This window comes from Phalacrocorax carbo, chromosome 9 (assembly GCF_963921805.1).
Source record: "Phalacrocorax carbo chromosome 9, bPhaCar2.1, whole genome shotgun sequence".
Lineage (NCBI taxonomy): Eukaryota > Metazoa > Chordata > Aves > Suliformes > Phalacrocoracidae > Phalacrocorax > Phalacrocorax carbo.
Window position 1 is genome coordinate 2,351,318 of NC_087521.1, and position 23,561 is coordinate 2,374,878.

Consider the following 23,561-nt stretch of genomic DNA (forward strand, 5'->3'; position numbering starts at 1 on the left):
AAGACCTAGAGCACTCTTCCTCCAATGGAGCTCAGTGGAATTCTAGCTCTCCTGCTGTGTTCAGGTGATGATAAAACACTGTTGGGTCATCATAAGGTTTAAGCATGATTGATGCCCTACATTACTATGTCTCACTGACTGAGCTCTTTGCAGAACCTCACTGTGTGCTTGACTGTTAAGTCCTGGAAATTTTCCTCCTTTTTACTGGCACTATAACCCAATCACAACTTGTGTGAAAAAATAAAACCCCAAACCCAAACCAACAGATGCGATTCTTAGGTGAATTTTCCCTTAAAAAAAAAAAAGAAAAAAAAAAAGATAAATATAAAAGAAACCCTTAACAAAAAAAAAACACCCCAAAGAAATCCTTCCATGTGGAGGTTTCTGGCACACTATTCTGTAAACTTAGTGCGATGCTTGCATGCCGTAGCTTCAAGCAATGCCACTCCTGAACTTTAAAAGCTGTAGGATTCTATTGTTACAGGTTTTTTTAAGGCTACAGGCAATAACAGAGGAATTGCATTTATAATACCTGCATTGCTTCTGAGAATTTCCTTGGCAGGGTTGCATTTAAGGTGCCATGAGCTTGATTGACAATGGCTGGGTTACCTGCTACTGCAAGCAGGGGTGACTCATCTGGGATTTCTATAGCCTGAGCACTAACAAAGAGCCGGTGACTTCCAATCTGCCTGGGGCTCCTGTCTGCTGCTCTGTGTGTGTTTGAAGACAACATGTATTCAGAAACAGAGAGGGGGATGCAGAAATAAAGGGACAGGGATAGCAACAGTCTCAGATTACAGTTTGGGTACCTGTGTTTCCTGTTTCTGAGTGACTCCACTTGCAGTTACAATGCTTAGTTTAACCTGCTTTGCAGAGCTACCCCCTGCAACCCTTAATCTCAGAAGATGCATTTGAAAAACAAGGCCGGTAAGTGAGGCAGGATTTGGATATGGGGATCCTGAGAGCCGAACTCTGGCATGGTGGCGAGGGATGCTGCCTGAGTGTGTAGGCAGTAGGAGGAGAGTAGGAGAGTAAGGGCGCTCTGTGAGCTGATACGAGTGGATTAAGGATTTGGCACCGAGCAAACCATTAGAGAGGGATGTTTTTCAGAAAGGCAGAGCAAGGAATCTCTGCCAATGCTGTTCCCGCCCTAATGAACTGACCGTGGCTGGAAATGATTATCACAGGACGGATGGACGAGATGTTTTAGGTGTTGTAAGAAGGCAGGAGTGACTCTTGCTGACACTGATGCTCCAGAAGTACTGCACATGGGTCTCATTTTCTCTCTCACAGGAGACAAGAGGAAAGATACAAACTAGTAATATTCAGCTGCTATTTCAGACCCGCTGCCAAGGGGTCCAGGCCATTTATATGGCAGAGGTGCCTTCGAGCCCTCATCGCCTCAGCCCCGAATGCCTCTGCCTCCTCTCCCCTCCTGTTGTCCACTGGCTGGGGTGGGTGCGTGAGGTGGGGGGCAGCCAGGGCAGAGCAGGGAGGCAGGCGGACAGCTCATGTAGAAAACAGTTTTGCTGTGCTTAGATCCCGCAGTGTTTCTTTCCCCCTATTGTTAAGTGGCATTGAGCACCAGCAAAACAGGAAACCGCTTCCTCCAGCCGCTGACCCAGCAAGCCCAGGGCAGCTGCTGGCTGCACAGAGTGGCCTCCTCACGCCGCCCTGTTCCTAGAAAGTGTCTGGACATTTGGAGGTGCCCTAGGGAAGAGCAAGAAACACCAGTAAAGCTTGAATAAGAAGGTACGCTTGGCAGCTCTTACAAGGAGGTAGTCATACTGGAAACGTCTAGCGGTAACTGACAAAACTGTCTCTGTTTTTCCAAAATTAGGGCTTATGGAAGTGAGAGCAATAATGTCTAAGCCAATCCCTGTCACCTCACTCATCTGGTAACTAACTTAATTGTCTCTTTGTTGTGCCGTGCTGCTCTTGTGTCAGACATCCTCACTCAGGCTGTGAAGAAACCATTGTTTTACAGGCATTGCAGCTTGTGTTGTGATCCTTAAATCTCAGAAGTCCAGCCAGGTCTCGCTTCGCTGGGCGGCCTCAGCAGAGGCAGGAAACGGCGCTGGTGAGGCAGTAGGTGACCCTTTTCTTCCTGAGAAAGCAACAGCCCATGGTATCAAGGGAATATACAGTGCTTGGGTTTCTGGCCTTCTGAGGAGACTGCAAATGGAGGACAGCAAAGACCTTGTGGCTCCTTTTCTAATTACACATCCCCTGGTGTTCTCTGATATCAAAGACAATGTTGTCCTCCCTGGTGACATTCTGCTGACCTAGAATTGCCGTTGACTTGGTCGGTTTTTGTTTGGTTTTTTTTTTTTTTTTTTTTTTTAACCTGGTGTGATATTCTTCATTCTCTCTCAAATACACACATAGAAAAAAAATCCTGTAACCTCACTGGGAGTGCCTGGTGGAAATTTTTCACAACTGCATTTCTGTGTTTCTGAACACAGAAAGTAGGACACATAGATGTGAAAGAAATGATGCTCAACCCGATCTCTGTCACCTCATTACTCTTGAGCTCCAACTTAATTACCTTCCTGATGCTTTGCACAGCTCTTAACCAGATATTCTGTGTCTGGTTAGAAATCTGCCATACAAAATGAAGTGATGGCTATATACCCGCTTCCTGCTAGAGAGATGAGCTGTGAGGTTTGGTAAATATAATTTCTAGAGCACCCAGAAGGTGCATTGTATTGTACAGGCCTGATCCTGCACCACTGGAGTTCACAGATGACTTACAAAGACCACTGAAACCATGCTGAAAGCTCATATCACAAAGTTGGTTTAAAGATAATATCAAAGTTTTAACCCCAATGAATTTGTGGTTTATAGTTTACAACTCCAAAGACAGAGTTATATTAACAGCTCCCAAATTCTGACCTCCTGAACACCGCTAGGGCTGTACTAATGCCAGGGGGACTGCAAGGAAGAAGAATCTGTTGGTTTGTTTGCAGAAAGCCTTTGAGTCCACTGTGTGAAAGTTCATACCCCAAGGTGGAGGGGACACGTCTGAACACCTTGTAAAACTCACTCCAGGTTCAAACACAGACCAAGGTCTGCCATTTGAGTAGCCCTGTAACCCTCAGAAAATATAAGTGAGGTGTACACTGGAAATTAATTTCACATCCCTAATAATTTAAAATACATTAGTTTTAAGAGTAACAAATAATATGAGGTATAACTACCAAGCTATTATAATTTGGGCCATGCAGAAGATAAACTGGGAGTTCAACCACAGTATACATCTCAGCGTTGTAAGGATATGAGCATATTCTGGCACATTTTTGTTTGTTTCTATATGAGTGACTCATTCATCTGGACTCAAAACTGATGCTATTGTTAGGCCTCTTCTAAAGACTTATTCTGCCATGTGGTACAGCGCTCTCGGCCACGCGGTCTCCAGGTCACGTATGTGTGCACAGTGTGGGGTTTCTTCCCAGCGGTGGCAGTAGGCAGCCGCCGAGTGGAGAGGCTGCTGGAGGAGAGCAGCAGCGGGGCCAGGGCAGCTCAGCTGCGTCACCTCGCAGGTGCACTCCTTCAGAACAGGCTGTTCTTCCACTTCCCTCTGCTCTGCTCGCAGCTGAAAGTTACTGGGACAAATGTACCTTCAGAACACAGTGTGGATGCCCATCCTGCACATCTCTTTTTTTTTTTTAATCTGGCTGTTTTACTGCAGTGTTTCACCTTGGTTTTTGAGGTCTGTGACACTGTTTTCTTTGCTACGCCCTTCAAAAGTAAACACATCTGGTGACATGTTGCCTCTTTCCCTTAGGCCCTTCCTCATATTCAGGGAGTTAACTGAATTGCCTCTTTAATTTCACTGTTCCCAGAGGTGTGTTGTGCACTACGGCGTTTTCCATGGATTCATAATGTACATGTCGCTGCAGGGATGCACTCCTGCTGCTGCGTTATCCCCAGGGTGAGCTGTGCCGCAGGGTTTCCCTAGAGAAGCACAGACGACACCGTCAGTTGTACAGACGACCGATTCCGCATCTGGGCTGCCTTTCTTCTGGCCTTTTTTTCCCCCATTTTTTTGTGAGACAGGGGCTTGTCACAAAACGATTTTGAGCATGTGTTGAGACACTTAACAATACGGTGAATATACATCTCTTATCTTCCCTGACAGAGAAGCTTTCTAAAATCTGGACAGTACTTCAAAACCATGAAGCCCTTTTCCAACAATCTTTTTGTGTCTCACCCTAGATAGGCTTTTGTTTTCACTACAACAGTAAAGTTGTTCATTAGAGTTTTAAGAAACGTATCTCTACCTATTTCCTGGTCTCTCTCACAAACTATAAATCACCGTTAACATTGCTATTACACAACGAAAGTCAGTGCCTGTTGAACTCAAGGTTATACTTAACCTATCTTTGAAACTCATTTTGTGTAAATAAACCATAGTTTTAAATAAAATAGGAAAATTTCACTAAGATGAACAGAAACGTTTGGGAAAGAGCTCAGGGTACATGAACTGGTTCCTAAGACAGGAGAGGACACCCCCTGTTTCTCGTGGAGAGCTTCGCTTTGGAAGCTGGCCTTCTCAAAAGGGGCTCAGCAGCTTTCTGGTGGCATATCCTGGTCTCAGAAAGAGCTTTCAAAAATGCCTTGTTTAGTTCTCTGTCTGAATCTGTAAGGTATTCAGAATATCTCTCTTTTGGGTGGTTACCAGCTGATCAGGCAAAGAATACCGCTTTGTGCACATATATCTAGTTCAACAGCTCTCTGATAACCATTCCCTTGCATGTCCTTTCTTTCTTTTCACAAGGGACACTTATAAAGAAGGTTAAGACCTGATCTGGGGATTGACATTCACCTGTACCCATGTCACCTGCTATTTGCTGTGTTGGAAATCTACCTACCACTAGAAAAAAAGAGTAACTGTTCACTGCTGTAGTTAGAACGTCTCTTCTTTATTTCCCTGGCAGAGGGCTTGGGGATGTTTTGGTAGCTATTCCAGGGTTAATTGTCTTTCTGCCCAACCAGCAGCTGTTAAATGTTGGCTCTCGAAGGCTTTTCCTTTGCCCATTGATCTTAGATCTGGTGAGGCCATCACGGCAGTGAGGTGTGCATCTCTATTTTTGCAGTGCTAATGATAGACTTGTAAGGGACAGGGGGAGGCTGTTACCGGGGTTTTGCTGTGACACTGACTCTTTCTCCTGTGCATAGCTATACTTTGACATGGTACGCTTGAACTTCCAGATCAAAGAGAATTACCAAAATGATCCACTTGTGAATTGCGGGCCATTGTCTGTTATTAACTCATCCTGAGCACTGTGGTAAGCAAACCGTAACTTACAGTGTGTTATTACATTTCTGCTCACTGCGGTGTGCAGCAGCTGAATCTGTGTGTGTGTGATAGCCCATAACGAGAAGCAATCTTTTCTAGCTAATTCAAATAGATCTTTGCCAACCTCTACTAAGGCTGAACAAGAATTTAATTTACTTCTAATAACTTTGTTGTCTGCTTCCTGCCCCTCCCACTACATTTAGGAGAGGAGAGGGTTTCACCTTCTCTGTTTCTCTTCAGCACATGCTTGCTTCCAGGAAAACTTGGAAGCGCAGCAATGACCGCCTCCAGTTCTCTGCCAGATTTCCTTCAGGATTTAATGATTCAGGTGGCTTCATTTGCTAAATTTTTGCCAAAAAAAAGTAGTTCTCTACTGACACCATATAATAAAGTTGAGCAAACAGGAGGGCTGGTGGGAGACTTATTTTTATTGCCTGGCTCTAGTCACATGACAGATCAGATTACAAAATACTAATACCCCTGCCAACTCTCAGGATCCACCAATTCCTCTTGCTACTGTTTTCATCCAACCTGTCTTTTCTTTTTTTCTTTTTCTTTTTTTTTTTTTTTTTTCTGAGGGCAGGGGGTGAAGGGGAAGGCACTAGACTGGGGCAGGAGATAGAGTGAAAAGCAAGTATATCATGATTGGGAGTATCCCTTTAGCTCCTTCAGTGTTTGTTCAGCACTTTTTTGCCAGCTGAATAGCTTATTCCCTTGGAGTGTTGGCAGCCTTTGGCAAAAGTAAAGCAATGTCAGCATTCCCCGTTCCATTTATTTTTTTGGAAAAGAATCGCTAAAAATATTCCATTTTCACCTTGTTTGCAAGTTGTGATGAAGACTTCTCCCCCAATTAAATTGTGACATTCTGGCTTGAAAAACAACTTCAAAGATCAGGAAGATAAACTCACACACAGAGAATCTTTCTTTTTTACAGGAAGAAATGCAGCAGTTCAGTGGAGCCACTTCTTTTATTAGTAGTGAGACAAATATATTTTCAGAAAAATGTCTGATAAAACAACAGATCTGCAAAGTGTAAACTTTATGCAACTCTCTCAAGTTCTTCACAGAGGTCCCTTCTCCCTTGTCCCTTCCTCCAGCATACAGCAGAACCAGCAGCTTTGGTGTTACAGGTTCCTGCAAAGAATCTACCCAGACAGGTCAATGCCCAGCATCTTTGTACCGTCTCTGATGCCGCAGCTGCACTGCTACTGGTACCTCAGCTATGCTAAGGCGGGCACAGCTGTGTCCACAGCGTACCGAAGGCACACCTCAGCAACGGAAGCAGCTCCTAGTAGGGGGATGAGGTTTTTGGGCAAAAGGGGAAAAAAAAAACCTCCAGGGTGCTCATCCCGCAGGCATTGAGGATTTTTGTTGCGTAAAAGGTACAGAGAATCACTACATATCCTTCTCCACCTTTGTGAAAGAAAAGCTGTGGTACAGGGACAATAGGAGACAGGTTTCAAGGCAACACAAGACTCCTCTGGTGAATTCAAGAGTCAGAATTCAGGTGGGAGTCGTAGTCCCCCCATTTCAGCTATGAGATCACCCATCTTCTCTTTGGCAAGCATGAGTAGAAATGCACTACTTCTGCCTTCCAGTGTCTGTGACCGTGGTAGCTTCCAAGGGGGAGTATGTTGCAGTTGTTTTAGTTTTTCCATTTCTGCTCTTCTTTCACAAGTTGCCTATAAAAGTCTGCAGCACTATTGCATCGTCCTCATTCAGAGCTCCCTTGAAAACAGAACCCTACTCTGATTTCTGACAAAACAACCTCTTGTAATTAGGAGTTTGTTATGACTGCTCCTGCAACCGGGCAGGGCTAAAGGAAGTACGTGTCAGCAGTGAGTCCTTGCATCCACCTGTCTTCACTTGCTGTGGACACTGGCTGTAAGCTTTTAGGGGCAGGGACCATCACTTTCTACAACAGTACAAGGCTTTGGCCTGTCAGTACTTCTGGCCAAAGCACTGATCATGTCCGGTTAGAATGTCCATTTTCAGAAGACTTAACATATGTTCCTCGCATCAGTTTTTATGAGATTTTTAATGCTATGAGAAACAATTAAATCTACGTTTCTGAAGCATTTCCTCCTCAACTGTAAATAATACAAGTGCAAAAACATCAGGAGGATAACACCATGGACAGTTAGGGAAAGTCAGTGTTGGATCGCTACACTTCCTTTGACTCCAACATAATGGAGTTAATTTAATAAACTGATAGATTTTGATAAACCATGGCCGTGTTGTGATGACGTGCTTCTTGGGTATTTGTTTCCTTGTTCTCTAGGCAGTTTCATTTCTGTGTGTGCAATCACAGCACCCTCTACTGCCTCTTGCTTAACCTGCAAAAGGACAACAAATGATTGCAAACTCTAAAAAGGACTTTTGGAGTGGCTAGTCTCTCTGATTATGAAGTGTTGCTTTATATATGAAACAACACCCCACCATGAGAATGATAACGCAAGAAGGTATTTCAGTTCTGTCTAGAACGCGGTCCTGAGCTCCTAAGTGAACAGTATGAGCTCTTCAGGGGCTCAAGCACCTATCAGTCCTGAGAACACTTTCCCCCTTTTATCTGCATGTGAGGCATTATCTTTCACTTTTGTTAGGTCCATGGAGGAAAATGAAATCAATTTTCCTAGTGAGAAACATGAAAAGGCACTAGATCAAATGCTGCTTCTACGTGTTCCCAGACCAACTAACCTGGGCCTGACAGAAAACTGCCCCTTCCCAGAATCTGCCCCTCAAGAGCTCTGAGTATTTTGGGTATGAAGTGGCCTCTCACCCCACCCACATGCTGATTTCCTCTTAGCTGGCTGTTTCTTGTACAAATCTAGGGGTCTTGTTCATCGAGCCTGAGGACACACCCTTCGCCCTCCAAGCCTTCGGCCAGTCACGCTCGCCAGGACCCCTCGCACCAGCCATTTCAGCACTTCACTGGAAACGACGGCCAGCTGCCGATCTGTTTTCACAGGAAGCTTATGTGGCAGCTTGCGAGCCGTTCCTGGTGCCTGGGGACACTGAGGCATGTCTGACTCCACTCACTCACTCCAGTGAAGGGGAAGTAGGGAATTGTAGCTGGTTTACACCCTTCCACCCCTGCGACTTGTGCAGCTGAGCGCTGCCAACAGTAGCCGCCCTGAGGCCTATGCGCGGGCTGTTGTTCCGACCCCAAGCCATGGCCAGCGGGTGAGGCGAGGCGAGGCGAGGCCAGCGGGACGTTGCCGCCGGGTGAGGCAGCCCGCTGTGGGCTGGCTGCGCTGCTGCAGTGTTGGAGGAGCCGAAGCCTTGGTGCCGCTCTTCTGGGCCGCCAGTGCCGGCAGCGTGCCTGAGAGGAACCTGCGCTGCGGCTGGGACCGCGCAGCTGCGGGGGTACAGCAGGGCAGGGGGGTGTACGGCTGTGGTGGCTGTGGTGCTGGCCAGAGCATGGCCCCGCAGGGCTGGTCCTTCCTGCCAGCCTCAGCCGCATCACCATCATCACCATCGTCATAACAGTGTCCCGAGTTGGCAGGGACCCACAAGGATCATCAAGTCCAACTCCTGTCCCTGCACAGGAAACCCCAAATTCACACCATGTCTCCGAGGGTGTTGTCCGAGCGCTCCTTGAATATCGCCAGGCTACCATGCCATGACCACCTCCCTGGGGAGCCTGTCCCAGGGCTCCACCACCCTCTGGGGGAAGAACCTTTTCCTAATACCCTACCTAACCCTCCCCTGGCACATCTCCCTGCCATTCCCTCGGGTCCTGTCATCGGTCACCAGAGAGAAGAGATCAGCGCCTGCCTCTCCTCCTCCCCTTGTGAGGAAGCTGCAGACTTTAGCCACTCCTCGTACGGTTTCCCCTCTAAACCCTTCACCAACTTGGTGGCCCTCCTCTGGACACTCTCCAGTAGCTTTATATCCTTAATGTCCTGTGGCACCCAAAGCTGCACACAGCCCTCGAGGCGAGGCTGCACCGGCGCGGGGCAGAGCGGGACAATCCCCCCCCTCGCCCGGCTGCGATGCAGGGCTCGGTGCCCCCCAGGACTCAGCTGGCCCCCTGGGCTGCCAGGGCACGCTGGGGGCTCGTGTTCAGCCTGCCATGGACCAGAGCCCCCAGGTCCCTGCAGAGCTGCTCCCCAGCCCCTCGCTCCCCAGCCTGTCTGTGCAGCCAGGGCTGCCGCGCCCCAGGTGTAAAACGCAGCACTTGCTCTTGTTAAACTTCATATAGCTGGCGATTGCCCGGCTCTGCAGCCGCCGCCGCCATCCCCATCCCGCCCCCGAGGGAGGCAGGGCCGGGCCGGGGCGGGGCGGGGCGGGGCCGCGCGGGGCTGACGTGGCGCTCCCCTCACCGCGAGGCTCTCTCCGCCCGCTCTGTTCTCCCGGCGGCGCGAGCGGCTCGGGGGGGGGGGGAGGGGGGCGGTGCCGCCCGTGCGGGCCCGCCTCGTGCTGTGGTGCGCGTGCGCGCGCGTGCGCGGCGCTTCCGGCCGGTGGTGCAGGATGGTGTTGCTGGAGAGCGAGCAGGTAGGGCTGCCCGGCGGGGAGCCGCGGGGGGGCGCCGGGAGAGAGGGAGGGGGGCGCCGCAGAGCCCCGGGTGCGCCGGGCCCGCGTGGAGCCGCCCCCTCGGCTGCCGCGGCGGCGTGGGAGCGACACGGCCGTCCCCGGTGCCTTCGGCGAGGGAGGGCGGGAAGGCACGCCGCGGCCGGGGTAGGTCTGGGCGAGGGGGGCGGGGGTTAGGCCTCGTTTTCCGGAGTGAGAACCTCGGGCTGGGCCGGCCGCGGCCGGTCCCTCCCGTCCTGGGGCTCCAGCGCGGGGAGGGCCGGGCGTCGCCTTGCCTTGGCGCTTGCCGCTGCAGCGCGGGGAGAGCCCGGCCTGCGGTAGTGGCGAGGCCGGGGCTGCTCCCCGGCAGCCGAGCCCTGGGCTCTGCAGGGAGAAGAAATAAACCACCGCCGTGGTGGCGGCCTCCAGCCAACGATGGGGTCTCTTTCTCTTGCAGTTCCTGACAGAGCTTACCAGGCTCTTCCAAAAGTGCAGAACTTCAGGGAGTGTTTTCATAACGCTGAAGAAGTGTAAGTTTTAAATATGTTACTGGATTGAAGAGGTGTTAATATAAATCAAGCTTAGTATTGTTGGCACGGATTTTAAAAGAAACAGTTGTGATGCAGAGTCTCTGAGAAACAAGAGTAGTCACATGGGCAAATCAGCTGCAGTGCTAATAACCTTGAAGGAAGACTGTATTTCAAACTGCAGGAAATACTGGGACTTAGAAATTCCTAAACAATAATTGGAAATGCTTAGATTTCTACAAAAGGAGAGTGTCAGTGCTGCTTTTGTGTGCTTGTTTTTGTCTGGTTTCTGGCTAGCTCGCACTGCTTGAGAAGTCGAGTGTCCTAGGCTGCAGTTTGACGTGCATTTACAACATACTGCTGAAGCAGGCAGTTCATACGACGTGTCAGGGCAAGGATTTACTTTTTTTTCCTAGCAGATGTAGTTTATGGGGTTACGGAGGAAAGCGTCTGTGAACAATTTGACAGCAATGTCAGTTCAGATGGCCTTAAATTGCAAGACGTTTTACAGATCCCCTCGTGAATAATTTTTAACATATCAGGAGGCATTCAGTGATTTTAGTGAAATACGAATACACGCTCTCTGTCTTTCAATACAGATGATGGCCGAACAAAACCAGTCCCGCGCAAAGGCCACGTAGAAAGTTTTGAACCAGCAGACAACAAGTGTCTTCTAAGAGCAACTGATGGAAAGAAGAAAATTAGCACAGTGGTGAGTGACAGCTTCGGGTTAGAAAGATTAGTGGCCATACTTGTCTCTTATTTAATGCTCCATATTTTAAGTCTTTACATGAAATTATGAGAGCTACTCTCTTAATAATTCCAGAGAAACCATATGGTAGCTCAACACACAGCTGAAGTCAGGAACCTGAAGTGGTACGCTTACCTGAAGTCTTAATGCATTACAGATGGATCAGTAGTTTATAGTTTTGCTCTCTGTGCTGGATTTTGCTTCAGAATGGTACGGCAGGACAGCAGAAAGGGGCTCTGCCTGTTTTCAGCAACCTTGGCCATTGTGTTTTGAGTCAAGTGAGCTTGGAGGGAAGGGGGAAACTGCTTCTAGAGACACAGGCAGAAGGAGACAGGGCAGGTATGGATCCTGCAGTATGAGGATAAATGGTGTGGATCAAAGGCGAAGAAGGGTCCTGCCCACCCACGCTCAGGCCTCAGGTGACAGAGAGGTAGTTTCCTGTAGACCTTGATGGCATCACCAAAGGTTCTTACAACCTGGGAAAGAACTGAATGTTCCCAGACTGTGAAACGGTAGGAAAGGGATCCTTGTGTCCTGGTGAGAATGTGTGGGCAGGGGTAGACTCTTCTAAGCCTTAATCTTGCTTAGCATACCTTTTTTTTTTTTTTTTTCCTCATTTACAGAGCTATTTGCATTTCAGGAAATGTTAACTAGAAGTTGAAAACCTATTGTGTCTTTGCTTTGAATGAGAGATTGTGAAAGTCTTTAGCTGACTAGCTCTCCTCTGTGATGTAACCCATGGAAAAATGTTACTTTCAGAAATAGTTGAGAAAATCTGGGCTGCAACATGTTTTCATGGCTCTACAAGTAAATAAAACCTTCCTTAGAATGTTTCTTTACATTTTTCCCATTTGAAAACACACGGATTAGGGAGGAATGGACTCCAGAGGATTTTGTTATTTGAGTAAGGAATGTTTTCAGTTTTCTAAATCAGTGAAGTCCTATGACATGTCAGTACAGCCTCCTACCACTGAATGTGATGAGACTACGTGGTCACTGGTGGGTAAAGACGTACTGATACTTGGTTTGTAGTAAAGCTAGTGTTTTCTTGGTTAACCTCCAGTATTACTTTTGCAGGTGAGCTCAAAGGAAGTAAATAAATTCCAGATGGTAAGTGCTGTATGCGTTTTATCTTCCTTTTCTGTAGGTGTTGGGGACAGGCCAGTAGGAGACACTGGACAGCTGTGAACAGGTTGATTCAGTGCTGAATAGGCATACAGATTAACCTTAGACTACCCATCCACCTGCATTTGTTTAAAAAAAAATAAACCCGTTTTGTTTTATCGAACTTTCTGCATTGGTTTAGAAACAATAGTTTCCCAGTGTAGGGTGTAAGAGCATGATTCTCTAACTGAGAAAATGCAGACACCTATCCATTAGCAATATGTAAAATGTCACCTCTCACATCTTGTCACCTAATATTTGCTTTTAATGGTTCCAATTCTTGTTTCAGGCATATTCAAATTTGCTGAGAGCTAACATGGATGGCTTGAAGAAAAAAGACAAGAAAAGCAAAAACAAGAAGAGTAAAGCAACCCAGTGATGGAACGATGTCCTACCATAACAGACTTGACCCTTGCTCAAAGCAAAGTCCATTTCTTTTTGGGTTACCACTTGTCCTTGGCTTTCCTTCCAGCAGGATACTGGGATGTGATCAGTACTTTTGTTTAAACTGAGAACAGAAGGTGCTTTCTGTGAATTGTACAGCAGGAGTATTTACGGGGTTATACTGAAATAGCTTTACACTCAGCTGCCAACTAGTTTTGTACTTATACTGCTGTTTGTTTTGTATTATATTATACAAGTGGGCACTGTAAAACCTGTTTGGGGGGTAACACAGGGTGAAGAGAAATGCACTGTACCAGGAGCAAAGTAAGACTGGAGCAGGCGTCTTGGTGACAGATACCCAGTTTTAAAGATAAGCCTCAGTAGTACTAGGGAAAGCGGGTGCCAATGCATTACCAGGAACAGCAGCTTTCCTGTTTGTCTTATTTTGAGGGACGTGTACATGATGCAGTGCAGGTGTCCCTAGGGCAGCCAGCACAGTGCCTGAGCTCTTGCAGAGCCAGGCAGTTGTGCCTCTGCTCCATGCTGATCCAGCTGTGCTGACCCTGGCTCAGGGTGGAGGAAGGACAGGACTGTGCACCATGTTCCCTTCAGACATGGCTTAAAAAAATGCTCATGTCACCTAAAGTTTTTTTTAAAAGCTTCATCCTTCAGTATATTCAGGGATCTGAATTTCTTCATACTTCACATCTTAAATTAGCTCATTCATATGAGCAGATGTAAAAGGTGAATACTTAATTGTTCATATTAAACGCAATGAGAAATGGATTTGGTTGTAATGACTGATGTGACTTTTGTTGGAGAAGTGGTGGGAATGGTACAGTTAGCTGTGCTTTTAGGACTAACTCCCCTGATGCTACTTTGTGTGTTCCTGGTATAACTTTCACAGTTCTCAGAAGTTACTGGGTTTGTCTTTAAAGTTACCTCTTTACATATTTTAACTTTGCCTTCCTCTTTATTACAAGAAAGGGGGAGAAGTAAGCAGGTATTTCTTTGTGCAGTGAGCCTGCAGTGCTGAAGGCCGTCACTTGAGCATTACAACAGTAAGCTGTTTAAACAGAAGGTACAGGGTGGGGATGGAGGGTAAACTAAACAACAGTCTAGTTCCAAACATCCCTAATTTTTCTGCTTATTCACTCCAGTATATTAAGTAGTTTGTGAAATATCCCAGATTATCTAGTCCAACCTTTAAATATAATGCATAGTTAATTATGGCTGCTGTAACTCATCTTCAGTTTTGCTCACTTTGCTGGTCCTAATGGGGGTCAAGTTACAATTTAGCTTGCAGAATTAGAAGATTTCCATCATTACTGTGGCTTTTAACTTCAAACTTAATCCAACAACTCATGTGGAGAAAGCTAGTTCAAAATTTCGTTACACCTGTTTCTCTTAAACACCTTAGGTTTAGGTCTGAAAGAAGTTTTTTCCTGTATTACGTCTTATTTCATCTCCTGGGAAGCTGCTGATTGATCTGAACGCAAAAGTACAGGCAGGACAAGCGTAAGCAGCCAGGCTTGCAATAACTTTCAGCTTGAAATCTACCGTCTTCTGTATAGAAATTAAAACAGTAGGTTTAAACAGAAAAATACGTACGTATTGCTTGTAATACGTATGTCAAGAAGGCTCAGTAGGCAAACCTTTCATTACATAAAACCTTCTTCAAAAAAGTATGAAAGTTTGTTAAAGTTGGAAGCTAATTCATCCTCTCTCATTCTCAAACGGAGTTTCTCATTTTGGTCCTACTGTTGCGTGCTGACATAAAAGGCATTCTGAAACTATGTAAAAGTAGTTTTACACCTGGACAGCTGACTCCTTTGTGGCATAAGAGGCAAGAATTACATGGCAATACACATCTGTGGCTGTAGTCAGACTTGTTCCTTAATTGCCTATAAAACGTTTATTTGCACTTTTTGAAAGAAATTTACAGTTTTATCTTACACATGAAATTCAATCTGGACACATAAAAAGGTGTTTGTTTCCAGGCTTGCATTATTACAGCTTTTTGAAATTCCTTTGGACAAAACACTTATCTTTGTAAAAGCAGCCCATAAAATACATTTTAAGCACTAAAACAAAACCTTGTATTCGTCTCGGTAACTGTACAGGATAAGTGCAGGAACCCTGCAGGGGGAAGGAAAAGAGAATTTTAAAACTTTGAAACTGCAGGATCAAGAGCTACAGTACCTGTGACAAATCTTAGCAATAAGCTAACAGCAGAGATTCATTAGAAGAGCAGTAAGTTTTAGTTCCTTTGGCTGTGGCTGCAGTTCTCTTTATTCTTTCCATTTATCTAGCCCGTTCAGTTTTTGTTGAGCAATCTGAAGGCTTACGGCCAAGCAGTGTTCTGTGTGCAGGCATCGACTGCAAGGAAGACTTCGTCAGGGCCTGCATTATGCTCACACCCAACGTTCTATGGAATATCATTCACATGTAGTGATTGAGTTCTGTTGCTCACAGCCTTGCAAGCCACAGGGAGGAAAACTAAACATTTCATGTTTAGTTGCCTTAGTAAACATTAGCAAACCTGAGGCAATTTTGGTGCATCTCTAAGAAAAAGGAATCAAAGTCACTTTCTAGTGTAATTTAAAGGTTAAGTAGTACCTTCAAGTTGAACGTAGGTTTAAGAAACTACTATAAATTAAACTCACAATAGGACATAAATCCCCAGGTCTCACTTAACTGTACCAGTACATGCAACAATTTAAAATTTGAGACTTAAAATTGGATGTGCCCAGACTATCTGTTTCAGCCTTGCCAGAATCCAACAAGGATACTATGAGTTGAACTTAAATGTGAAAACATTTAGAAAACAGAAATGGGCTTCACTGTACTTTTTGGGAGAGCATGCATTGTGTTTCCTTAAAGTTGAACAGTCTGTCAGCTGTGCTGGATTCCCATTGTATTCCTTCAAATCAGGAGGAATTAAGTGTGCTCCTGAGTTTTAAAAGATGAGCTGAGTTCCTCCCGTGAGGAAAGAGGGTTACTACGTAGTAGAATAGCAGTATACCTGAATGTGTATCGCTGCTTGCTATTCAGTTTTATGAACAAAGCAGTAAATGAGAACACATTTTAGAGTTTCTTGAAGAGGCTTATAAAAATGGAAACTTTAAATGGCCAAGAATTTATATTTTACAAGTGAGGATTAGACGACCAGTAAATTCTTCCTGTAGTACTGAAGGAACTATACACAATTCCTGAATATTTCTTTTTTTCTCAGGGAGAGGGAAAGAGGACAACAAATTAAAAGCAGCTTAATTACTGAAGTTTTCATGCAGAAATAATTGAGATGTTTTTACATACCGGTAAGAGCTTAACAAACTTACCTCTTTTCCATTTTGATACTGTAAATTTCATCACAAATGGCTTGTAAGTATGAACATCTCTGTTTTGGCCATCGTGACATCAGTTGTCTCACAGTAGCGTCAAAGGCTTGTCTAGATCCATCAAACTAAGAAAAAAAATTGACAAGGAACTATGATAGTGTCTTACGTTGTCTGGTGGAAGAAATACTTCTCCTGACAGGTTTCAGTCTTCTCAACATTGTGTAATGTCAGTGCTTCTTAATTAAACAGGTTTCAAACAAAATTCATATAAACAACATGTGTAACTTGATTTTAAAAAATTTTTTTTAGGAAAATGTATTAAGAATTTAGTGATTGGTTTCTTTACACAGATAGTTTAGTGATGAAGAGGTGTGAGCAATGAAGAGGGCTGTACCAGTTTTGCAGTGTTGGATAGAATATAAGAACTGGTGCAAGGGTGGTCAAAAGTGAATAATGCAAGCTGATTGTATGTTTTTATTTTTTTAATTGAAGTAGAAGGTGATAAACTATCTCCATGATTTGGATAGACTGGTTGAAGTAAGTATTTTGAAGATATTTTCAAATGTTTCACTGGGTTCTGATTACCAGACAAGCATTCCTTCAGAGCAGAGGATGAAAGGTATGGAAGTACTAAACCCACTAAACCCATCCAGGCAGGATGCCATCTTCAGTTTGTTTTTCGGAGGGGTGGGGAGGCATCCATCTCTAGTAAGAACTTCTGACTTCAAAGCTACTGCTGTCATTGGAGGAAAGAAGAGCTTTGTCTTTAGCGTTTTTTTCCCCTCACTGAGCTGTTTCTGAGTTGTTAAAGGTGTCAATGTAATACTTATACATCCCCTTTTTATCTTGGCTGCACTAAGATGTTTCAGCAACTGCACTCAAATGCCTCTGTATTTTCAGTCCTCCTTCATTAACAACTTCAGGAAACACCTTTGCTGAAACTGCTGTTAAGGCTATTGGTTTCGGAAAATGAGCAGTAAGACTCAACTTCTGTTAACTCTTCTTGGGAAAAACACCAGAGCTTTGGATTAGGGCGTCCCAATGGTGCTTGCGTAACTTAGGCATTTGACAAAAAGATTTTTCTAGCCTCAGCCAAGCTCCTTGGGTTAAAAAAAAAAATCCTTTCAAGTTCTAAAACCTGATTCAAACTTCTTGAAGGAAAAAATGACTTTTGAATTTTACATTCCACTTCATTAGGAACAGAATTTATCATCTATTGCTGAATTAGAGTTTTAACGCTGATACTTAATTGCTTACCTCTAATGATAAGAAGTGTATCACAGTTGCTTTTGGCAGATCTACCTGTAAAAACATCATCAAGAAATCAATGCTTAACCATCTTCTGTTATCAGTTTGCCAACTCGAGATTAGCTATACTGAAGAGAGTCAGACTTTTTGATGTCTAAATAAACACTCATGCTGATAGGACTGGGAATTTACCATGGTTTTAAGCATTTTAAACGAACTGTTCATGACAGATTCCATTATGGAAAGTTCCAAGTAGGCAGTATGTTTCCTGGAAAGCATACACCGTTTTAGCGTCCTCTGTGACATGGTCAGCAACGTCTAAAACCTATATACAAACAAAAGCTATGTTGGTCTAACCGTAAGAGCAAATCTAGCAGGAACAAGTTATCAAGTCTACCATGGTAGTTAGCATAGGTACAGCTTAAGAATTTATAACTAAATACTTGTTAAATTTGTTCTATGGAACTGTCCAATATATACAATTCGAGATAATTGTCAAGTATTAGAGAAACGTGATGGGTCTTATTTAGCCATAAGTTTGGTTCATTTGCTGTCTCTAAAGTGAAGCTATTGGCAGTAGTTTGTTCCAGATCATCCAGTTCAATTAAGAATTTGAAATTAATTCAGGCTTCTGCCAAATACTTACTGCTAAAATCTCAATCTCACTTGTTTTCTGCTGCAGGCTAGAAATGAATGTCTGAAGTCTTGTTTGCACCTGGCAACAAAAGATGGGCAAAAGTAAAATACACTGCTTGTGTGACACAGGTTGGGACCATATTTTCTATTTCATAGACGATGAGAACAGAAGAGGCTGCTTCTACACACACTGTACAACTACATCATATTTCAACTAAAATTCACATTTAATATAATTTTTAGTAACAATTCCACAACAATCCTAGACAGGAAGGAGACTGGGGCTGAGCCGCTCTTGCAGCAATGGTAAAGATTTCCTAATACTGGTACTGTACTAAAGCAGACAGGGCTGCACATTACAACATGAATTCTTGCATATGTAGTAAGACTGCCTGTTTCTGGGTGTTAGATAACTTTTCAGAGGAACATGAGAACCCATGACTAGATACAGTGATTCATCTCTAGCTGAAGAAGGATGACCGATTTGAAAGCCAAACCAAAGTACGGGTCATGCCTTGTAACACTTTTTTCCAGAGCAAGCTAGTTATCCTGCTAAGGCAGCACTTTACAAATGCAGTTGCAGCCTTGCACTAGGCTGGTCTTTTGTACCTTGGAAAAATGCTCTTATATATTAAAAACCTGAAAACAGCACAGTTTAGCTCAAAGCTCAGAAAATAACATCTGCTTCTTTATTTGGGTTCTGAGAACTATTTATAGGGAGGATTTTTTTGTTGCACACCCAAATTTGGACTGAAAATGGGCTAAAATTACAGTTCTGTTTTACCATGTACTCTAAATATCTTGAAGCCCATAATCCTAAAGGAGCAAACTCTGGCATTTGTTTCTAGCATCATTTAATCTTATCTACATTATTATAATATCACATTTTAGGCAGGTTTTTTTTAATTTGCAATTTTTTCTTAGGCCTTTAGTTTGAGACAACATAATGAAACACGTAAGAGTATTAAAGAGTCTGCTGCACTTGCACCTTTAACATGCTTCAGCATTTATTAAAAAAAAAACACCAGGAAAATTCCAGAACCATTGTTCCTACTAAAGTAAGATATCTAATGTGTATGTGCAATGATGGCTGAGCCACAACATCACAGATAATCCCCAAGATGCAAAATTTTAAAAAAAGGTGATCTTTGCCTTCAAACTTGTGTGTTGTTCATAGTCTATTTTATGAACAGAGAATAAGCAGGATGTATTTGTGTAAGTTAGGTTATAGTGAAAATATGAATGCTTCCATTCTTTAACTTTCAAGGATTACTTCTTAATACTTATTTGATATGTGTGTACCTGAATTTCTTGACGACGCCTGGCACTGGCAGATAATTTTTCAGGAGCTATAACACTAACATTAGGCACTACAAGAGTTCCATGTGATTCAAATACACCTAAAATACAAACACACAGTTTCAGATTATGTTCATTCTTTATACAAGGAGTAGCAAGAAACAGAAAATTGACAAATATTAGTAAGCTAAGATCTGTAGGGTATAGGGTTTGAAAGCTGCTAAACCCCCCCAGTGTAAGTCAGTAGCTAGGACAGTGAAAAATGTGCGTCCAAATTCTCAAATGCTCACTTATGACTTTGAAGGACTGATTGGTAAGACTAAGAAATTTGGTATTTTACATCAGTGTTCCCCGAAACTAATAAAACAATCCAAATGGCTTGCAGAATTTTACGGAGGAATGTAGCATACCTAGTATCAAAACAAGAAAAGCTATTACAAGAATGAAGCCCACTGTTTAATGCTCAGTCCCCTAGCAGAGTCAATGGGAAAACAAACAATAAACCCCAGTCCCCAGCTCCCCCAGATAACATAACTATAATTTGAAATGGCTTATTTTGAAATCCAAATTGCCACATATGGTAACCACATAGACACACAAAAAAACCCCCAAGTTAAGCATGGCCATGCCTCTCCCTCACTGTTATGCAAAGAGGGGAAAAAAAGTGTTTCTTTAAAAAAAACCACCGTCACCACACACTATATCTGTACTTAATAAAATAATTATCAGAAGTGCCAAACTTTATCCACACAACGAGTAGTTAATATTACTCTTTATATACAAACTTCTATTATCAGAGTAAGGAGTGCAAATCTGTAGCTAAAAATGTAAAGGCATTTTCATTTGAAAAAAACTTAATAGAACAGTAGGTCAATGTACATGTGTCTCAACACTTAACAATCAGAGGTCATGCCATTTTTCATCAGGATGATGTTTAACTTCTCCTCAGCTAGGAAATGTTAATGGTTTTTGGCTCCCCCCACCCCTCCCCCAAATCACTGCATTAATGAATGCTTGTACGGGCGTATTCTGCCTGTTGGCCTGAGCACGCACTTTGTTAGTTTGGAGAAGATTTCAGGATTAGACCACTTGGAACAACATTTGAGATTAAGAGGAAGTGTCTCTAACCAGAGGCACTGCTGAAAACATTTTCTTGCTCTGACTTTGGCAATACTTTTACAATGTATGTTCCAGCAATATTTTCTTATAAAACAGTTTTTAAGCAGAAAGAGAAACAGTTTGTATGTTCTGTAACTGGAGACTGAATACCTGAAATATTTGTAAATGATCCCTTTTGATTTGGTACTGAAACATTATCTGAGGTTTCTCTAAAAATAAACAAAGACAGTTAGGGAAACAAATTTACACTAATGAAGCAATACTGTAATAAGACATAGTTTCAGATTGTAATACGAACATACTTATTTCATTCCAACAGATAAAGAAATTTATGGCTATTTTTCCCAGCACACGCCTGCAGATTAAATTCTATTCTGGAACAGACAGGAAATTATACAAAATTGCATTACAAAATCAGATCTGGAAGCAATCTTTATGCTTCCTATTGGTAAGAAAAAATGGGCTCCCCATCATGCAAGAGTGATTTAGATCTTAATACTAGGATATATTATGAGAATATTCTCACTGAATTATTAGTTTAATTTACCACTTCTTACAGGCTTCTGTGAGATAATACTAAAGTATCGAAGTAAGATCACACATATTCAAGGAAGCTTTCAATAATTAATTTGGATCCCTTTACTTTCCACGTTCAGGATTCATTAACAAAGAAATTTGGCAGTGTTACTACAATCACAGTTATTGCATTCCTCTGTTTAGTATTACCAAATACAGGTTTTTCTATATTCTGTTCTCAGGATCTAGAAATAAGGTAACTTAGAACGAATGAATTTCTTTCACAGCTTCTAAGAGATGCTATAGATCTGTCAAACATGAGAATCAGGTTAGTTGTGAAGTGCCGAGGGCTCTGGCTGAGGCCAGAAAAAGGAGAATGAAGAGGTGGGCAGCAGGAGACGTCAGCCACCTGCACAAACTACTGCTTGAGTTAAGCATTTCCCAGCTTAATGATTTCTCTTATCATTAAGTCTATTCAGAAATACTGTGATGTCAAATCCGTTGGTTTCTGAATTCTAGTTTGTGTGACTAAATCATGTCTGTTCCTGCTGCCAGTACATACCTATATCTATGTACACATATATTATCTCGATGTGTCCATAATTATGTATTTACAAAGGGATATGTGTGAATAACAGCTATACTGCATATGCACACAGGTGTGACTGTGGCCTCTCCTGTGACTTCTGTACTAACTTCTACTGGTGACAACAAATAGTAATTTCAACAAAGATGGGATGATGGGGTGTTGCTCTGTACCCTGAGTCTTTGCCAGGTGTTACTTTCGCTTGGGCCAGCCAAAGCGTACACGTGTGCTACTATTACACCTTCGTTTTTACCACATCAATGCTGCCTCAGAATGAAAGGGATTTGCTGCTTTAATTCTTTGATTACACAGTACATGAACGTAATGGACTTCTCGCCAGTGACAGGGACTCGCATGCAGTCCTGCTATACAGACAGTACTGGTGTTCTGGTAGCATCTGAGCTGGATAACCACATGGCCGTTTGATTTACGAAGTATTATGATGTCTGCATGTAACAGCAGCTAGGGAGATCAGTCTCTTTCTTAATCTCAATAAAATTCTACAACCAAGCCTTTTGTTTTCTTTCCCCCTCAAAAGGAATTCAGCAAAGCTCTTTATCAAATAAAATATTTAACTGAACATATCTTATAATTATTTCATTAAAGCAAACATACATTCACTTCTGATTTTGACTATTCACGTTGACATGTTATGCTACTTACCTACTACATCTTTCGTCACAGGTTTTAGTTTTCAGTTTCTGGATCAGGTGATCTACTAAGTCAGATTCTAAAATCCTTTTCTCCGTCTGTCTCTCTTTCTCAAAGGATTTCACCTGTGATGTAGTTCAGTGGTTCTTAAGATTGTTGATTCTTAAAATGGCATATGAATAAGCTTAACAAATTTAATCAAAACCAAACTGGGTTATTCACCCGTTAAAGGTGAAGCAGTCAAACGTACTAAGCTACCATCATTACCAATCAATCACTACCAATTAATTATCTGATTAGATTTTTTTTTTTCACCCAACTGATTTCCTCTGCATTCCCAAAGCTTAAACTAGCTTGGCTACTTGTATTTAATATGTGATATTTAGGGTTTTTAACAGAATGGTTTATAGGTGTAAATACCATTTTAATAATAGCGTATTTGGTTTTGGGCTTTTTTTTCTTTTGTTAAGGAATTATGTTAGAATAAGGCTTGCCTTTCAGTTTGCAGGAGTTAGACTCAAGCATTCAAAACTTAGATTACCTGCTCCATCTTTCCTGGGAAGAGATTAATCAGTAACACACCATTCACCTCATTAGCACGTTCTTTGTTAGTTTTGCTTCAATAGAGCCATATTTAAAAGAATGCTCTCTAATAGTCTTGTGAAAGACATTGATATATTGCATTCTTATAATAAAAATCTATTTGTTCATACAGTTTTTGCAGTTATTTGCTATCTTTGTTACAATGACAAGGAGAGTGAATAATAAGGGAACAATATTTTAGTAATGCACATTAGCTAGGTAACATGGTCACGCCTGATGCTGTCAAATGGTTACTTTTTTCAGTCAAAGAATGAATCTTTATTCAAAGAATAATCATCTTTTTCCTAATGATTCACAATCAAGAATATTTTAACTTCTAAAAAGGTACCCAAGCCATAGGCAGCAGAGCACAGAAGGTGATAATTCATGTTGTGACACAGTCCAGTCTTTCCATCTTAACCTTATCTTAGAGATGAGCAGTGCACTGCAGACTCTGCCTGTTTGAACTACATGGCTTTTTTTTAGCTTTAAGTTTTAGTTATATTCATTTTGTAACATGGAAAGCTGCCAGCTAGAAAGATCTCTGAGTCAACGAATTTGTTTTGTAGATTCAAAGAAATCAGAGATAACAGAAACTTCTTCCACCTAAGTACACTGATGACTCAAAATCAAGCAATGTTTCCACCTATTTTTGGACTCGCCTAGAGGAAAGGAGGTCTGTGAATAACAGTGTTATGGAGGGATAAAAAGCAGGCTTCTTCAGCTGCTACTTAGCAACTGAAGCTGTATTTACCTGAATTCTATCTACTTAAATAAAAAGTGTAGAACAACAGATTATAAATCTGAAACACCACCAAGCACCCTCTGGTCCCAAACTTACCTTCACATGACTTCCTTCTTTATCTGACACTAGAGCCGCATATGTAATCCCAGAGCATCTGCAATATTCCTGCAGTTCTTCCTGGGACTAAAAGGGAAACGG

At 42.9% G+C, this 23,561-nt stretch overlaps 2 protein-coding genes across 5 annotated transcripts in view; one reads left to right on the plus strand and one right to left on the minus strand.

Annotated features, from left to right (window-relative positions):
* The first annotated feature begins 9,689 nt into the window (after positions 1-9,689).
* SRP14 (signal recognition particle 14) lies at positions 9,690-13,426 on the plus strand. The gene is made up of 5 exons (XM_064460124.1): positions 9,690-9,799; positions 10,272-10,344; positions 10,941-11,053; positions 12,170-12,202; positions 12,546-13,426. Exons 1-5 carry the CDS (start codon positions 9,776-9,778, stop codon positions 12,633-12,635), a joined length of 333 nt encoding a protein of 110 aa, XP_064316194.1. The 5' UTR covers positions 9,690-9,775; the 3' UTR covers positions 12,636-13,426.
* A 1,114-nt stretch (positions 13,427-14,540) lies between these two features.
* The window catches only part of EIF2AK4 (eukaryotic translation initiation factor 2 alpha kinase 4), a 42,429-nt gene continuing 33,408 nt past the window's right edge, over positions 14,541-23,561 (minus strand). For 3 of the 4 annotated variants that reach the window (XM_064460122.1, XM_064460121.1, XM_064460120.1), the window contains 8 exons: positions 23,460-23,546; positions 22,049-22,161; positions 20,434-20,492; positions 19,168-19,265; positions 17,876-17,944; positions 17,239-17,283; positions 15,982-16,106; positions 14,541-14,779 (listed from right to left, as the gene is read on the minus strand). In XM_064460122.1, coding sequence (XP_064316192.1) covers positions 14,725-14,779; positions 15,982-16,106; positions 17,239-17,283; positions 17,876-17,944; positions 19,168-19,265; positions 20,434-20,492; positions 22,049-22,161; positions 23,460-23,546 — 651 coding nt within the window. In that variant the 3' untranslated portion in view covers positions 14,541-14,724. Of the gene's footprint in view, positions 14,780-15,981; positions 16,107-17,238; positions 17,284-17,875; positions 17,945-19,167; positions 19,266-20,433; positions 20,493-22,048; positions 22,199-23,459; positions 23,547-23,561 lie in introns of those variants that run through there. The other variant, XM_064460123.1, reaches the window with a different exon arrangement.

What these genes read in the sequence shown, in the direction of transcription:
- SRP14 (XM_064460124.1), top strand. Translation starts at nt 9,776, where the DNA reads ATGGTGTTGCTGGAGAGCGAGCAG. An exon ending in AGAAGAAAATTAGCACAGTG is followed by an intron (nt 11,054 to 12,169) that starts GTGAGTGACAGC and finishes TTACTTTTGCAG; the next exon opens with GTGAGCTCAAAGGAAGTAAA. An exon ending in AAGTAAATAAATTCCAGATG is followed by an intron (nt 12,203 to 12,545) that starts GTAAGTGCTGTA and finishes TTCTTGTTTCAG; the next exon opens with GCATATTCAAATTTGCTGAG.